The sequence below is a fragment of the Piliocolobus tephrosceles genome, chromosome Y (genome assembly GCF_002776525.5).
Source record: "Piliocolobus tephrosceles isolate RC106 chromosome Y, ASM277652v3, whole genome shotgun sequence".
NCBI classification, from domain to species: Eukaryota; Metazoa; Chordata; class Mammalia; order Primates; family Cercopithecidae; genus Piliocolobus; species Piliocolobus tephrosceles.
The window spans coordinates 12,563,889-12,581,512 of NC_045456.1; the positions used below are offsets into that span (position 1 = coordinate 12,563,889).

The 17,624-nt window shown below is 39.4% G+C and overlaps 1 protein-coding gene across 1 annotated transcript in view; it reads left to right on the forward strand.

Moving 5' to 3' along the window:
• ARHGAP6 (Rho GTPase activating protein 6) overlaps window positions 1–17,624 on the forward strand; it is a 522,948-nt gene that overhangs the window by 475,546 nt on the left and 29,778 nt on the right. The window contains exons 6-9 of the mRNA XM_023198723.2: window positions 2,697–2,752; window positions 5,315–5,465; window positions 6,516–6,664; window positions 15,101–15,280. Of these exons, the coding sequence (XP_023054491.1) occupies window positions 2,697–2,752; window positions 5,315–5,465; window positions 6,516–6,664; window positions 15,101–15,280 (536 nt within the window). The remainder of the gene's footprint in view (window positions 1–2,696; window positions 2,753–5,314; window positions 5,466–6,515; window positions 6,665–15,100; window positions 15,281–17,624) is intronic.

Below are 17,624 nucleotides of genomic sequence, written 5' to 3' on the forward strand. Positions count from 1 at the left end.
TATTTCTTCATCTGCAAAATGAACATAAGTACCCACCTCAAAAGTTGTGCAATGATTCAATTAATTAATGTGCATGCAGTACTTAGAATAGTGCCTGGCATATATTATTATATAGAGAGAAGTAGACTGAATGAACCGAATGAATCTTCTATGTACGAAATAGAAAACTTTAATAGCAGGTCGCAGTAATTTTAATTTTGGCTGCATGAATTTTTTTATTTTCACATGGTTTCTGAATAATTGAAATTTCTATAGCAGCATGATATCACATAAGGACATTTTCTACACAGGTGGGACTATTCTCTTTCTACCAAGAGATAGAAAATACAACTAAAAGAAATTGAGATGTTTACTCTGTTTCTGGATGTAAAGAAATAATGTTACAAAGATTTAAGGCTGGGCACTGTGGCTCAAGCCTGTAATCCCAACACTTTGGGAGGCCAAGGCAAGAAGATCACTTGAGCCTGGGAGTTTGAGACCAGCCAGGGTAATATAGTAAGACCCCAATTCTGTATCTAAAAAATGCAATTCTTTCTGATTTGATTATATATTGTACTAGTCATAAATTTTTCAGTGGCAAGAGAAAGGAACCCAGATAAAACTAGATTAAGCAAAGTGTCCTCCCCCAAATAACAACAACAATCTTTATATACTGGGAGACTGATCTAGATTTAGGCACAGCTGGATCCAGGATTCAAATGATGTCATGAGTGTCCTCTGCTGGCTTTACTCTCCGACCAGCTCTCTTCATGTGGCTTCAAATGGCTATTAGCAGCTCCAATATCCCATCACTCTCATAATTGATTGTCCCAAATGAAGAGAAAATGAGCCACCAGTGAAAGAATATACACAATGCTAATCAATGGCAATGATTAATGACCAGCATAGAAAAAGGAGAACCATTCAGACATTTCATGCTCCCAAAGGAAGTACACGATACTTTTTGTGACGTATTCTTGCCCTATAAAATCACACCTCAATCAGAGTAATCTCTGGCTCTAGCTATCTCTTTACAGAAAATAAAGGGGAGAGAAGAACATACAAATGACACCGTGGAGTGTCCAAATCCAAACAATATGAAGATCTACAGTAGGAAATAGCTGAGATTTCTTCACCAAACCAATTATAAGGAAAAGGGAAACAGAGGGAGGAAACACAGATTAAGAGACTAAAAGGCACATCGACTGTATCACAGTGTGTGACCCTTATGTGGATGTTGACTGGAAATTTAATGCTATTAAGGAACTATTGTTGACATTTCTAGTATATTATAGTGAAATTAAGTTTTTAAGAGACTTAATTTTTTAGAACTGAGTTTCTCAACCTCAGCACTGACACTGTATTTTCACATCTAGGACATGATCCTAGTAAAAGCAATCAGAAATGTGAACAAAAACATGTGCACAGAGTTGTTCACAATAGGGTCATTTATAATAGCAAAATAAGCATGTATATTTTGGGGACCTGTGCACCATTCAGAGGGGAATATGGAGTAAATTATGGCCCATTCATACAATAGAATATTTTGCATCCTTTTTATATTTCCATAGATTTTGGGGGAACAGGTGGTATTTGGTTACACGAGTAAGTTCTTCAGTGGTGGTTTGTGAGATTTTGGTGCACCCACCACCCGAGCAGTATACACTATACCAAACACTATAAAAGACTACCCTGATAGTCTTTTATCCCTTTTAAGTGACATTTACAAGGAATTGTTACTAGCATGAGTGAAAATTCATGTGACATGATAGTGAGGGAAGGCAGTAACATTCTCTCTGTCAATAGATATCATATATATATATATATGCAGTGTGATCTCAACTATGTAAAAATACCTACATTCATGTAGAAAAGGCTGGATTTTAAAAAATGAAAGATTAGCTAGGCACGATGACTCACACCTGTAATCTCAGCAATTTGGGATGTCGAGGCAGGTAGATCACTTGAGCCCAGGAGTTGAGCTTGAGCCTGGGCAACAGGGCAAAACCCTGTCTCTCCAAAAAATACAAAAATTAATCAGGCATGGAGGCATGGAGGCATGTGCTGGTAGTACCGGCTACTCTGGACGCCAAGGTGGGAGAATCACTGGAGTCCAGGAGGTCAAGGCTGCAGTGAGCCATAATCACGCCACTGTATTCCGACCTGGACAACAAAGTGAGACCCTCTCTAAAAAAAAAAAAAAAAAAAAAAAAAGGAAGGAAGGAAGGGAGGAGAAAAAGAAATGTAAGAGTGATTACTTCTGCATCAGGTATTTCTAAAAGTATATTACTTTTACATTTTTCTGCATTTTCCAGATTTTCTTTAAGAAGCACACTTTGATTATGATCAAACGAGAAATATCTTTTAGAAATTGGTAAAGAGCTAGAATCCCTATAAAATGTGTGTTTAGGTAATAATTCTGAATAATGAAAAAAAGCTCATTTTCTGTGATAAGGAGAAGATTAGAAATATAAAATATCACATGAGAAATATTTGATCAGAAACATTTAACATAAAATTCTGGTGCGTAAAGGGCTGACCTTTAAGTATCTGGAAAATAGAAATAGTGTGAGATGAAAGAAGTGTTACTGTATGCTGTCAAGTTACTATTGCTCTGCATGTTATGGCACTGTGCTGGCACTCTGCTCTCTATTTTGATTTCCTCCAGAGTCTCAAGTCATAAAACAAGACTGTTGATTTTGTTTGCTTATTTGCAGGTCTCCAGACAGTGGGGATATTCCGAGTTGGAAGCTCAAAAAAGAGAGTGAGACAAGTAAGTGAAAAGTAAAGATTATATTTTGTTTCATGTGACTTTCAGTTGAATTACCTTTTGCAAAGTTCAAGTTTATACAAATTCCATTTGATCATCTTTTTTTTTTTTTTTTTACCCTCCAAGTTATTATAATATAATTGAATTCCAGGAGGTAAAAGGCAACAACTCAGAAATGTTGTTACAGTTAGGATCAAACACTTGAAAGCAAAACGTCTGGATGTATCTGTGCCATGTGCAGCCAAACAAAACTAATTTATAAACATCTTATTGAAAATTGCAAAAGCAGGAAATTCAGAGTGACCAATCAATAAATGATAAAAAATTGCATGTAGCACCCATTTTTGCTAAAATGTGATATGAAAAATGCCATTAACATTCCCTTCACGTAAGATGCTATGTTTATAGCTTTGCTTTATCAATAATAAATAATTCTTATGAAGTTTCCATAGAACCATTGACCCCCAGTTTGCTTTTCACATAGGGACTGTGCTCCTTTGTTTCCTTCAGCCCTGTGCAACATTCCTGCAACTGAAGTTTGATATTAGACCTTCAACAATAGGTTCCTGTGACGAGGCAGGTATTTGTGTTCATGATGGCTTCATAAAAGGCAAACCATCCTTTGAGAAAAGAGTTCATTTGTTGATGAAGGAAAATTAAAGCATTATTTTCTTCCTGTTGTTTTCAATGGAAGGAAATAAGGAACTCAGCAACTCAAAAATGAATTCAAATGAAAATAAATTTTAGTTGGAAGAAGCTGAAGAAATGATATTTGTTCATATTATTGAAAGTAATTGAAATAAATACCTCATCTATGTTTTTTTGTCAAGCCAAAAAAGGCTTTCAGTGGAAATATGTTTTCTGATTGGTTGGTTGGTTTTTATTCTTAATAGTCACACAAGAAACAACATTAAATGGATCAACATTTAATGTTTCACAACAGAACTTGCAGGAAGGAAGACAGTACGGTAATATTTCATAGGCCTCTCACCTGTGCAGGATTGCAGAATATTTTTACAAATATTATCTCATTGAATCTGCCAACCAGCTGTGACAGTAGCCTCTTTGACCCACTTCTGTCAAGGCTTAGAGAGATTAAGAAACATAAGTCAAGATTACACAATTTAACCAGTCACCATTAACTTCATAGGCCAAGCTCTTTGCATGTTCCATTCTTTCTGCCTGCATGTATGCTGGGAGAAGCAGCATGGTGTGTTTGAACGATCACAAGTTGGAGGAGTGCCAGTGGAAGCCTTCTTTGTTTTGGCTGCCTGACACATGCTGAGGGCATGTTGTCTGGAATCAATGAGTAGTTCAGGACAGTGATGGGTATTCATTCTCATCAGGTGGACAGGTAGCGAGTGCCAGAAATTACCCATCAGTTATATCTGGATCCATTAAAGGGGAAACCTTTGCATGGAGTTGTATTTAAGGATTACCCAATAAAAATATAATCAGTGTTTACTTAGAAGCAGATTTCAAGTATGAAATATGCCCTAACTCACTCATCATTTTACTTTATTATATAACCCCTTAGCACCCTGCACTTTTTCCTTAGATCACTAGCCACAATGTTAAGAGTGAATTATTTGTGGGATTACCTGCTTATCACCTTGTTTCTCTAGAGGGACTTTGCCTCTTTATTCACTAGTGTATTCTGTGGGCTTGTAACAGGGTCTGACACAGGAAATGTGTAGTAATCTTTGTTGAATTAATGGATGGATGAAAGATTGAAAACAAATTAACTCTTAGAGAAGTTTGTTGCATAGTGTAGGTTTATGAACTTACATAATTATTTCTACAGCAGAGAACAATGCATAAGAAAAGTTGAGATGCTACAGATAAAAGTAGGGTGTGGAGTTATTACTCTCGAGCTACTGTGTTTTCTTGCTGCTGTAAGTGATAATAGACCTAATATAATGATTAAGGCAGGAAATCCTTCTGGTAATTGTTAATAAGACTACTTTGACAAATCTAAGACAGCTTTTATTTAGTTATTGTCATCTTTTAAGTCTTAGTCATAAATCTCTTATCAGGGCTCTTAATTTCATTTTTGCAGGAAAAAAAATCTCTTTGCTTTCTTGTTGAGTGACTCAGTAAAATATCAACATTCAAACATGGCAGAATTGGTGACACACAGAAACACTGTGTAATAGATTAATTCCTCCCTCCCACATTTATAGTTGACCTAAATTGCCTTCCACCTCTTAGGTGTTCCTCCTAACCTGGTTGTCATTACCAAGCCATTCTGCGTACATCATTAACAATAAATCCACAGATAGTTTTATTTAGTGCTTATATATATACACATATATACACATATATGCACATATATACACATATACGCATATATACATATATACATATATATACACACACATATATATATTCATAACTGGACTGTGTAAACTCGGCAGATCAAGGTGAGGATGTTGTTTGCTTCTCCTTCTTGGGGTCTGTGCAGACTTAACTCCAGATACTACATGTCACAGCACTTCTCTTGCTGGGCACTGCACATTGAGGTATGGTGTTACGTGACTGCCACTCGAACCGTTGTTTTTCCAGTTACGAGAGGAATTTGACCGTGGGATTGATGTCTCTCTGGAGGAGGAGCACAGTGTTCATGATGTGGCAGCCTTGCTCAAAGAGTTCCTGAGGGACATGCCGGACCCCCTTCTCACCAGGGAGCTGTACACAGCTTTCATCAACACTCTCTGTGCGTAATACAGCCATATGTGGGAAAGTGGCCCTGGAATACTAGGATGTCCAACTCATTCATCATAACTTCATGCATATGTTTCCTGATAATTTTTTGTCCTTATTTATCAATCTCTACAGAGTGAGCTATTTGGGGGAATTTCTCAGATTTACCCTGGGAATAATTAGCAAGAAGAAAGTTGCAATAAAACAAATGGAAATAACCAAGAAGAATTTGAGATGCTTTCAAATGACCCAAGAACAGTAGAAAGTGCTATGAGTTAGTGCTTGGAGTACCAACAAGAGTTCACATTGAGTCTGTGCCTAAAAATGAGTTTGTGTTTCTAATGCGAAGGAGGAGGGAACCATGGGAACCCAGAGTGAGAAAGGAGGAAAGCAACATTCCAGGGGAAGCAAGATGTCATAGCCCAGTGCCAGGGTTTTCAACATAGCTGCTTCTGGGCTGTAGCTACAGATCCTATGAAGAAAAAAAAGGAGGAGGTAGAGGAGAGAGAGGCCAAACCTGGGTCAGCCTCCATACATTTCTTCCTCCAATGCTACAATTCCAATAGGATTACAACAGAGAGAGAATACATTGTCTTTGCTATATCATGGTTATTGCCAACAAAATATCTGTCTCTTGTGAATTGCTCAATAGAAAAGAGCCTTAAATCCATTATAAACTCAAATTTCAGAATGTTCACCAATTTTCAGCCATTGTTAATAAATATTTACCAAAAATGGAAGACTGAAATCCTTAAACTAGGTGATGAGTAATGCCAGGGAAGGGGGGAGAAGAAAGTAAGGGAAATTGAGTTACCTTTTTTTTTTTTAACCTGGATTACAGTTGTTTTTCTAGATATTACACTTCTCCAGGTCTAATTTGGCTTTATGTATTTCATAGAATCTTGCTGGTAAATTGCTAAAGCAATGGGCAAATGAGTGAAGGCATGAAATGGGACTTACCTTGATAATCCCTTTCTTAAGACAATTGAGAGGAGGCCTTTCCTCTGTGCCTGAATGGTATGGGCTCCCCTTTTATTTGAGTACCTCTTTTTGCCTTGCTTAGTATTGGAGCCAGAGGAACAGCTGGGCACCTTGCAGCTCCTCATATACCTTCTACCTCCCTGCAATTGTGACACCCTCCACCGCCTCCTACAGTTCCTCTCCATCGTTGCCAGGCACGCCGATGACAACATCAGCAAAGATGGGCAAGAGGTAAGACGCCTTTGCTGCCATAGATGCTGTGACTCTTCCTCTCCCCTATTTTAAAAGGGCATACCACCAAAATGGCCAAACATTTTGCCTGGAGGTAATGACATCTCCCCTTCTCCAACCTAGCTGTCTCTGTAGGAAGAGACTAATGCAGGGCCTTCTCTGGAGGGACAGTTCCTAAGAGTGCATGGGCCATGCGTCTCCTTATAAGTTTCGAGTATATTTCCAAATGAGGCTATTATTTTCCATGATGAGGCTTTATTCAAGACTGGACTTCTGTTTGTAAAGAAGAAAAACAATGAACTACAGAAGTGCTTGCAACCATGTAAAAGTAGAATGATGGGGGTGGGAGGAGATTGTTATCCTTGTAATTGATTTACCTGTGCTATAACTTGGAGCCCAAATATGATGTCACCTCTGTATTCTTCCAGTTTGTCCCTGGAGCTCCCATCTGTACTAAGAGCAAGAAGTCTAGTATCTCCCTTTTGAGGGATCCTTTCCTTTCTTAAACCCTTCCCCCAAAACAGGGACTTGCTCAATGCAAGGGAGGGTCAGTCCTGCTTTCAAACCAGGTGTGGAGGAAACTAGATCTCATCTGCTGACCATTGCCATTGTGTCTTGATGTCACATGGTATCAACTGCTCAAAGCACGTTGTACATAGTCCCACAGACTCTTTAGAAATGTTCTTGTTGGATCTGATCCCCACTCAGGCCCCAGTGTGCCCCCCTACCAAATCTAAGATCTTGGGTTCTGGTTCTCTTTGGTTACACTCATATATTTCAAGATTTTTTTTTGTTTCACCCTTGGAGAAATGAGATGCTGGCTTCAATTTTAAGTTGCTTACTAATAGCCAACCTATTTAATCTTCACCTTAACAAGAGACACCCCCTTCTCTCTTTGACACCACGCAGTTATACCTCTCCCTGACCTCGGATGCCTCAGGAGATTTTAGACTCTTTAACAAGCTAACATGCACTGTAAATTAACAAGGGGCCAGAGGCATTCCAAACTTACTTAACCACAGGAACTTTTTTGTAAATCCTTGTTAAACAAAGCTCAGCTGCACTGTGGCTTCAGTTCTGTTTGTCAAATTTCTTTCCCAAAGAACGTGGTTATAACAAGAACACTTGGACACAGGAAGGGGAACATCACACACCGGGGCCTGTCGTGGGGTGGGGGGAAGGGGGAGGGATAGCATTAGGAGATATACCTAATGTAAATGATGAGTTGATGGGTGCAGCACACCAACATGGCACATGTATACATATGTAACAAACTTGCACGTTGTGCACATGTACCCTAGAACTTAAAGTATAATAAAAAATAACTAACTAAATAAATAAATAACATGGTTATATATAATTTTTTCACTCTAATCCAGAAAGGCAATTCTGCATTTCTTCTTGTCCCCCTCCCTTATGGGTGTGAGAATGGAACTCTCCTGACTTAGCTATTTATCTCTATAGCAGTTATAATTAGTGAAGCCCCAGATGGCTTCAGGTTTCATAATATGGCACTGACACCTTATTTCAGCATACACAGCTCTTTGATGGGCATACTATAATTCTCATAATTGTTAAGTAGTTTTATTACTCATTTGGATGCCAGCCTTTATCAACTACAGTTATAACAGAAGCTGTAAGCATTATCTGCCTAATTGCTTGGGGAAAGCAGAGCTCTGTGTTTAAAGGTACTTCAGTTACTTCTCTGACATTTCTTAAGTACTATGTGAGAAGGAGAAAATTGGGTCTCAGGTAATTAAGAAGGCATTGAAGAAAGCAAAATGTCCAATTGAACTCATTATTGCCCTTTTAGAATCATTTTCCGACATTCTTTCCATTCAAATGCTGAACAAGTCTCCCTTGCCTATGCCGAAAAGAAGAAAATATTCTTGGATAGGTGTAAATGAAACAGTATGCTGGAATATTAGCTACAATTTATGTCTCTCCTTCCATGAGCTGGCTTTGTGCTAGGGGATACACATACACACACACACATACATACAAATCCTCTTAACAGGCAAGAAAGAGATCACTGTCTCCATGTTACAGAAGTGAAAACTTAGGGCCAGGGGGCTAAGTAACTTACGTAGCAACCCACAGAGAGCTTCCACTTAAGGTTGTACGAGTGGCATATTAGTGCATTTCACAACTCTAGGGGAGGTGCCGTGGACCCCATAGTCACTGTAGATTTGCAGAGTTATTAGGACCATATCCCAGTGGATGATAGAAAAAGATCTTGAAGAAGGGCAATGTCATTATACTGGTTAATGGGTCTGGTTGGTCCCCTTACTAGCAAAGTCCAAGCTGTGTATAGAACCTGAGCCAGTCTAAGAGAAAAGAAAAAGTCTTACTAGCAAAGTCCAAGCTGTGTATAGAACCTGAGCCAGTCTAACAGAATAGGAATTATAAGAAAAAAAACCTGTGCTGGGGTCTAGGTCAGGGTTTCTCAGCCTCTGCACAATTGATATTTGGAGCTAGGAATTCTTTGTCATGGGGCTGTCCTGTGCATTGTAGGATGTTTAGCAGCATCCCTGGCCTCTACCCACTAGATGCCAGTAGTAGTACATATCCTCTCCCACCAAGTTGTGACAACCAAAAATATCTCCAAACATTTCCAAGTCTTCCCTGAGGGGAAGGGTTCAAAATCACCCCTGGTTGAGAGTGGTTGATAGCTCTTTAATTCACTGACCATGTGTTGTTGGAAAAATCTGTTAACCTTCCTATACCTGGGTCTCCTCATCTGAACTTGAGGAATGAAAATTCTTCAACCAGACTTGAAGAGTGGTTGAGAGACCTAGTTTACTGTAAGGAATATGAAATTATCCTGGTGACGGTGAAGTTGTAGAAGGAAGCCAGGGTTTATAAGGGTTTCTAGACACTCTTGACCTAAACGTTGCATCAAAATGAAAGACTAATACCCAAAGATTAAAGCAGCAGGAGAAATATAAGGAAAGCATTGCTTCCGTGAAATCGTTAGCAGCGACAGGAGAGCAGACAGCTCTCACAGCCATTGTGAACTATAGTAAAGGCTACGGAGCAGTGAAGTACTGAGGGAGACAGTGGGAAATTGGGCCGTGTTCATAAGTGCTGAATGCCTCTGTGTAGGGCAGGCGGTTGATTCTTTTAAGCTGTGAATCCTTGGAAGGATTCAACTAATGGGTGATATAATCCACGTTGTAGATTGGCTAGAGACAAGGGGAGAGTGAGTTAGGAGACTTTTGTATCAATAGTAATATGGACAACAGTAATTCCTATTATAAACGTTTCCATGTAAGAACGGCCTTGATGGGGGGGGCCAGGTGTGGTGGCTCATACCTGTAATCCCAGCACTCTGGGAGGCCGAGACGGGCGGATCACGAGATCAGGAGATCGAGACCATCCTGGCTAACACGGTGAAACCCCGTCTCTACTAAAAAAAATACAAAAAAAAAAAAAAATAGCCGGGCGTGGTGGTGGGCACCTCTAGGCCCAGCTACTCAGGAGGCTGAGGCAGGAGAATGGCATGAACCCGGGAGGCGGAACTTGCAGTGAGCCGAGATCATGCCACTGCATTCTAGCCTGAGCAACAGAGCGAGACTCCATCTCAAAAATAAATAAATAAATATAAAAGAATGGCATTGGGATTTGAACCATGCATGTCCTGAGCATCTACCCTAGGTTCCTTTAAACCAGTGACTATTGCTCAGAGATTTTCTAATGACTGGCCTCAGGATACAATGGCATCTAAGAGGTGGAGGAGGTGAGGACACAAGGCAAATATAGAATTAGGGAATGCACTGCAGAGTCATTGCAGACATTCAGAGAAGTGATGAGCATGGGCCAGAAAAGTTAGGAATGGCTTCAAGGAGGAGGTTGAATTTAAGATGCATATCAAAGGGTGCATAGGGATTGAGTACATGGACCACATAAGCACAGCATTGGGATGGGAGTTAGCCAAACCCCTTCTGTTAGAAGTCATGGGTAGAGGGAGAGGATCAAGAGAAGAGTTATTATTTTTTAGTCGATTTGGCATGAGCAGGTAGAGAATATTGAATGGGCAGACTGGAGTAAAGCTAAATATCAAACTGTAAAATATGGTCAAAAACCAACATTTTTCAACTTCTTCTCTTACCTATTTTTTAGTATGTATCATCTATTTGTTAGGGTGTTGTTTGGGGGGATTGCAACATAGATGAAACCTGAAGCAGATTGTCAAGAAGCTTGAAAGCTCACACAGGTTCTGCCAGAACCTTTCTGCATAACTTGTCTTTATGAAAGAGAGGAAGAGGAAGGAAAACAGAGTTGGGATGGGGGATGGTCTTAGCTTCCTCATCTACAAAATGAACATAACATTTCCTCTTTGATATGTGCTTAAAATTCAATGCATCATTCACTGGTGAGGTCTTAAAGATGTCTAAAAGAAGGGCATGAGAAAAATTGTTGACCAGTCAATCAGTGCTTTTTTGGGAAAAAAATAGCAGTATTTTATTGAATTGTGGTGTTTTGCTATCTTGTGTTTGTTTTGTTTTCTTCTATTTTGTTTAGTTTGCTATTTGCTTTGCTCCTTAGGGAAAAGAGAAATTCCCAAGTGTAAGAAACATTGCATTTCTTCAAGAAAGAATATAGCAGGAACAAAATTGAAACCTTCTGAGCAGTGGTTTTTCAGAGTTCAAGAACCCCCTGGCACTGCATGGAAAATGTGGTGTGAATATGCAGTTGTTTGGTGAGAGTCCATAGCTGGCATTGAGTTCTCAAAGGGTCTATGAGGCAAAAAAGAAGTTACAAACACCATTGTAGGGCCTTGATTACTGATCTTTGAGGAGGTACATGCCTCTAGGAAATGGTAGGTTGGCTTTGAAACTTAGCAAGACCTGTGTCTCCCCTCACCATCATCCAGCCCTGTTTTAAAGCTCGTTTTCCCATCTTCCCATGCCATGGCTGGGTCTGCCAAGCAACAGGAAATGCGAAGAGATGTAGCAATGGGATGAAGAGGGCAGGGCTGCCTAGAGTGGGGCCACCAGCTTCGCTTCTTGCTATACCATCTCCTGGCTCTGAGCTTTGGGCATCACTTCCCTTGGTTATAAAATAGGGACAACAGCAGCAGCTGCTTCTTAAGCTTATAGTGAGAAAGAATTGAAATGGCCAGTGGAAAGCCCCTAGCCTGGTACCCGTACATACTAGACTTTTAACAGATATGAGCTATTCATATGAAGTTTGGAAATGACCTAGGATGTTCATTTAGTGAAGATAAACATTTTCTTGAATTGCTAGCTAATTAAAAAATGAAGTAATGGCCTGGCTCGAGGGTACATTGTATAACCTAGATATAGCCATATAGTATATATATAAATATATGCTGAAACACATGGAGAAAAGGTGGATGTTGCCTGGGAGCAAGTCTCCTTTCCATGTTACAAAACAATAAAACACAATAAACCCAAAAAGTGTTAACAAACCCCAAGCAGCTTGGTCTGCAGCTGGAATCTGTGTGCAGTTTTACAGATGGGTTGTATTCCATTCCCAGAATAGCAACAGGAGAAGGAAAGAGCGGAAACAGAGCTCTAGATTGTTCTTGTTTGAAACATTCTTTTAAAAGAAAACAAAATCTTCCATTTGTTAATGTTTTTTTAAAAAATGAGAAAACCCTAATATGACTTTAAAGGGGTAAGGGGAAACACTCCAAATACCTCTGAGTTCTAAAGGGAGGAATCTGAAAATGACACGTATTTGATTTTCACCTTAACCATGAATTTTCAGGGAAAGAAATGAAAAATAAAATGAAAACTTGTCAACAAAATACAAAACTTATCAATGAAATAAAACAAAGAAAAATGATTGAACGATCCTACATAAAGGGTACTTTCTTTCAAATTGTGTTTATCACATGAAATAATATGCCTTGGTGGCCAATCATTCACCTGAAAACAGCCTTGCCTTCTAAAAATAATACAACTCGTGTACCATGCTGGGATTGTAGGGCAGGGCAGCCACCAACTCGTGACTCCACAGGATGAGAGTGGGGCTCAGAGGGCTTTGTTTCAGCTGTTCATCAGGACTCCTGAATTCTATGCTGGGCACCCAGGTGCTTCTCAAAGGCTGTGTAGATCTTCCCAGGCAAAAGATCCCCACCAAGCAGACACAGTTCCCATACTCATCCTGACTCTCAACTGATATTGGCAAGATAAATACAAATTTATGCAGACCAGTGGTTCTCAACCAGGAGCAATTTTATCCCACAAGGGACATGTGACCATGTCTAGAGATAATTCTGGTTGTCACAACTGTAGGTTGAGGGTAGGGGTGGCTCCTGGCATCTAGTGGGCTGAGGCCAGGGGTGCTGTTCCACATCCTGTGATGCACAGGACAGCCCCCACAGCAAAGAATGATCTGGCCTTACATGTCACTAGTGCCAAAGTAGAGAAACCCTAGCCTAGAGAAACTTACTCAGACTCTCCCATTCACCTGAAAAAAGAGACAAGTAGAAAAAATTCCCAAACCTTTAAAAATGTTCATATTCCTTATTACAACAAGTCAACTTGTAGGAATTTACTCCTAAAAAGTGCTCACCCACGCTCACAAAATGTCTTTTCAAGGGTATTTTTTGTACCATTGCTTATAATAACAAAATTCAAGACGACATCAATGCCTATCAGTTGATTGTGGTTAAAACACATCATGGTTTATTCATGCAGTGGGATTCTAGGGGCCAATGAAGACTGAAGACAGGATTTTTTTTTATAGTGGAAAGATTATTGTAACATACTGTTAAGAGACAGTAAGCAAATTACAAAATAATATATGGATGTGATCCCAGTTTTAAAGAAGAAAATATCAGGTATACATGTATGTATGTGCACAGGAAGGCATTGGAATAGCTGATTCTTGGCAGTGGTGAAATTATGGGCATTTTTTTCCTTTTGCTTACCTGTACTTTCTAATTATTAATATATTGAATATGAGTAATTTTTTATACTTCAAGCTAAAAAATAGTTCCCTTCCTTCACCCTGTACTCCCCTTTAGCTCCTGCTATATTTCTTCTTCCTCCTTCTCTGTGATATCTTTTGAAGAAAGTGTCTACATTCACTGTTTCCACTTCTGCAACTGTGGCTTATTCCTGCCACACCACTGACATGACTCTTAGCTGGGACATCAGAACCATCAGAGAGTCCATTCTGGAGGGAAGGGTCACATCTTGATGACCCTCTGCCACAGTTGATAACTCACTTGAAACACCCCTGTCATTTCTTCTTGGACAGAGGTTTCTTTTTTTCTAACTTCTCAACCATTCTTGGCCTCCTTCATCAGCTGCTCCTTAAGGGTGCTGGAGTCTCCAGGAACCCCTTGTCAGCCCTTCATGTTCCTCACTTAACTGTCCTCCCATTTTTTCATTTGTTTAAACACAAGATCCTTACCCTCTGCATTATCCTCTTCACCCTTCACCCCCTCCATAACTCTGGAAGCTGCTCTTCATCCCTACTTCTTCCTTCCTAGTTCAGATACTAGCTGCTGTGGCCTAGACTGTTGTGGTATGTCCCAGGTAGTCCTACTTTCTTGCATCCCCCATCCCCTGTTCCATAGATTGCTCTTCCTGAAATGCAGATTCCATTTCCGTTCTACTCTGTTCAGAATCCTCTTGCCCTTAGATCACAATTTGAATTCCTTGGTCTGACACACGAAGATCATCTCACCTGGCCCTTGCCTGTCTTTCCTGCAGAACTCCCTACCACACTGAGCTTCCTGGGGCTCCATGACATATTTTAGATGTTTCTGTCTTTGCATGTGTGGTGCTTTCTCCATTGTAAAATTACCCCCTACCCAAGATCCTTTGCTTTTCAGCCTGGCAAACTCTATTCTTCTTTTGAGAGTTTGTGCAAATGCTTCTGCCTCTGTGGTAGTGACCCTGGGGCCTTCGGAGTTGAGAGCTTTATACTTTGTACTCATTACCTGTAAATGATAGGTTTATTTCCTCCCTAGAATGAGAGCCCTTTAAAATAAGGACTGTGTTGTAATCATGGTTGGAAAAGTTTTAAAATAATTAAAATATATGAAAAATGCCCAGCCTCTGATAGGTGCTGAGTGGATGGATCATTGGTGAGATTATGGATTGATGAATGAAGGGATGGATGGAGAAATGGATAGATGGATGGATGGGTGTCAATATTTCTTAAGTGCAAACAGGATAGAAATTTTATATAGTACCCATTTTACAATAAACGACTTAGAGTTGCAAATTTTTACTCAATATGCTATTGAGATGATCATTGAACTATGAGCTTCAATCCAAGATATGAAAGCAAAAGGAAAATGATGGTGCCCTCCATGGATTCTAATAGAGATGATGGTATCCTTGAAGGATAAAAAAAAAATGGAGAGTAAAAGGTTCCATTGATTATTGAATCACCCAGTATTTTGAAGGGCAAACATAACAACAGTCCTTGTGTTCTGTTCTCTCATAGGTCACTGGGAATAAAATGACATCTCTAAACTTAGCCACCATATTTGGACCCAACCTGCTGCACAAGCAGAAGTCATCAGACAAAGAATTCTCGGTCCAGAGTTCAGCCCGGGCTGAGGAGAGCACGGCCATCATTGCTGTGGTGCAAAAGATGATTGAAAATTATGAAGCCCTGTTCATGGTAGGTGGCCCTTCTGTGGCAGGACATCGTAGCAAACTGCCTATTGGTTGCCTCTGGAGGCAGAATGAAATTCTAATAGACCACCCTCTGGGGTGCAGTGCTGCTCACTGAATTCATTGGAAGTCAGGCAGTTTCAGCAGGAGTAGAAATTTGCACAACTATGATGTCATTTCGAGTTTGTGATTCCATGTTTAAACAAACATACCAAATTATAATTTTCATTTTGTTGTCCTCTAAACCATGGTCACATTTTGGAGTCATTTAATTATAAAGCAGTGTCCTTGCTCAAGATGTTAATAAAACCCTTCTTTATGGAATTCTGTGTCCCTCATGAATTCATATATTCATAAGCATCCTCAGTGGTTTCACCTCCTCCAAGGTCAATCTTGACATTTTACCTCCTACATGAAGCTTCACCTGTCCTTCCTTTGTCATTCCCCTGCCACTTCTCTGTCTCCTAAACTCCATTACTGTCCTTACTGATGTTTATCTTACCCCACATTGTGTATAGTTGTTTATGACCATTTCCCCTAGTAGAGTATAAATGCATTTAAAACAAGGACTGTACCCTTGTTATCTCCTCTCCATATCCTCTGTACACTTTTGGAAAGCCCTCCATCTGGCAGGCACTCAATAAATATTTTTTTGATTTGTATTGAATTACCAGTTCCTGTTTTCCTTCATCAAACTGCATTGCTTGTTACAACTTCCCTTGAAACATTAAAACAAATGCCAACTCTCTTCTATTTCTGTTCACCACTAATATTGCATGTCAAAATTACAGGAACCTTCTTCATGTTTTTTCTCCCATTTCTCTTGTCAATTTGCAAACGCTATAAAGTCTGCCTTTTCCACTAGAGCCTTTTGTGGCTCCTTCAACCAAGAATTCTAGTTACCTCTTTTAAATTTCTTTAGTAATTTGTCTATACTTATCAAGTGCTTTGCATTAGATCTGTGTCCATACTTGTCTTATACCAATTAGTTTTTGTAAATTTGAGACCCAGTGGTTTAGAATATTTGCCCTCTGTGTCTTACCTACATGATTGTAACGAAGTAATTCAATACTCATTAAACATCAACTCTAGCTTTAGAAATGGGAAAAACAAAAAGATGATGTAATTCTCAGGGTGGTGACCAGAATCATTTGATATGTGAAAGTATTGTGAAAACTGTAGCAGTTTATGCAAGTGTTAATTAATAATTATATTAGTTGGGTAACACGTGCTGCCTCAAATCTCAGTACTTTAACACAGAAATAAATATCACTCTGACATAAAGTTTAATCAGGTGTTAGGTGGACAACCTTCCAGGTGGTGATTTAGGAATCCCAGCTCCTTGTATTTCGAGGCTCTGACATTTTATAGGGTTTTACAGGCAACCCCAGAAAGGTCATCCATCTTGTCCACTCAGATTTCATTGGCCAGAACTTATACACAAGCCACACTTAACTTCAAGGGAGGCTTGGAAATGCATCCTGGTTGGATGCCCAGGAGGAAGAGCAAATGAAAATTTCACTAAGGTAGAAGGACATCTCGCTCTTGTTTGTGTCTTTGAAGCATTGCCCCTGGGTTGCACATGCTAAGCTCTCAAAAAATGTTGAATTAATAATTGACTCTATATAAAATTTACACTTCAGCCTAAATCCTCATAACTAACTACATATTTGGATGAATCAAATATCGGAACTTTTCAACATTTTCATCAAGTTTAAGTCACATATCATCTTGCCAAGTAGTCTTGGCATTACTTCATGTTCTCTGGATTTTTTTTTAACAAAATACTTCTCATCAAACTTAATTCTATTATCTCAGCAAAATTCTCCTTTATATGAAACCACATATCATCGAGCATTTCTTTTCAACTCAGATACCAACAAAACTTTTCCTGGCTTCTTTGAAAATACAGCTGCTGCCATTTTAATTGTGCCATCCCTTTTCTTTCCATTTCCTGCCACCTGAATTACTAACAACAGTATAAAAACATCAGTATTCTACCTTTTCCAGCTTTTCCCAAATCTGATCTTTGTTTACCATTCTCTGTAGGGATTGATGTTGACATTCTCTCATATTTTTGGTCTCCAGTTACAATCTTTACTTCTCATAGGGCCTTTCCTGGCCACCTTGTCTAAAATGCACCTCCACCCCTCATCGCACACATACACACACACACATCATCACTCCCTATTTCCTTTCCCTGCTTTTTCCCCTTAGCACTCACCACTGTTAACACTGGGTTTTACAAATTTCTCGTTTTATGTTCCCTGCTCCCTAGGAATGTAAACTACATGACAGGATGATTTTTTGGGTCCATTTCTATCTGCAGTACTTTCTTTACTGCATTACCC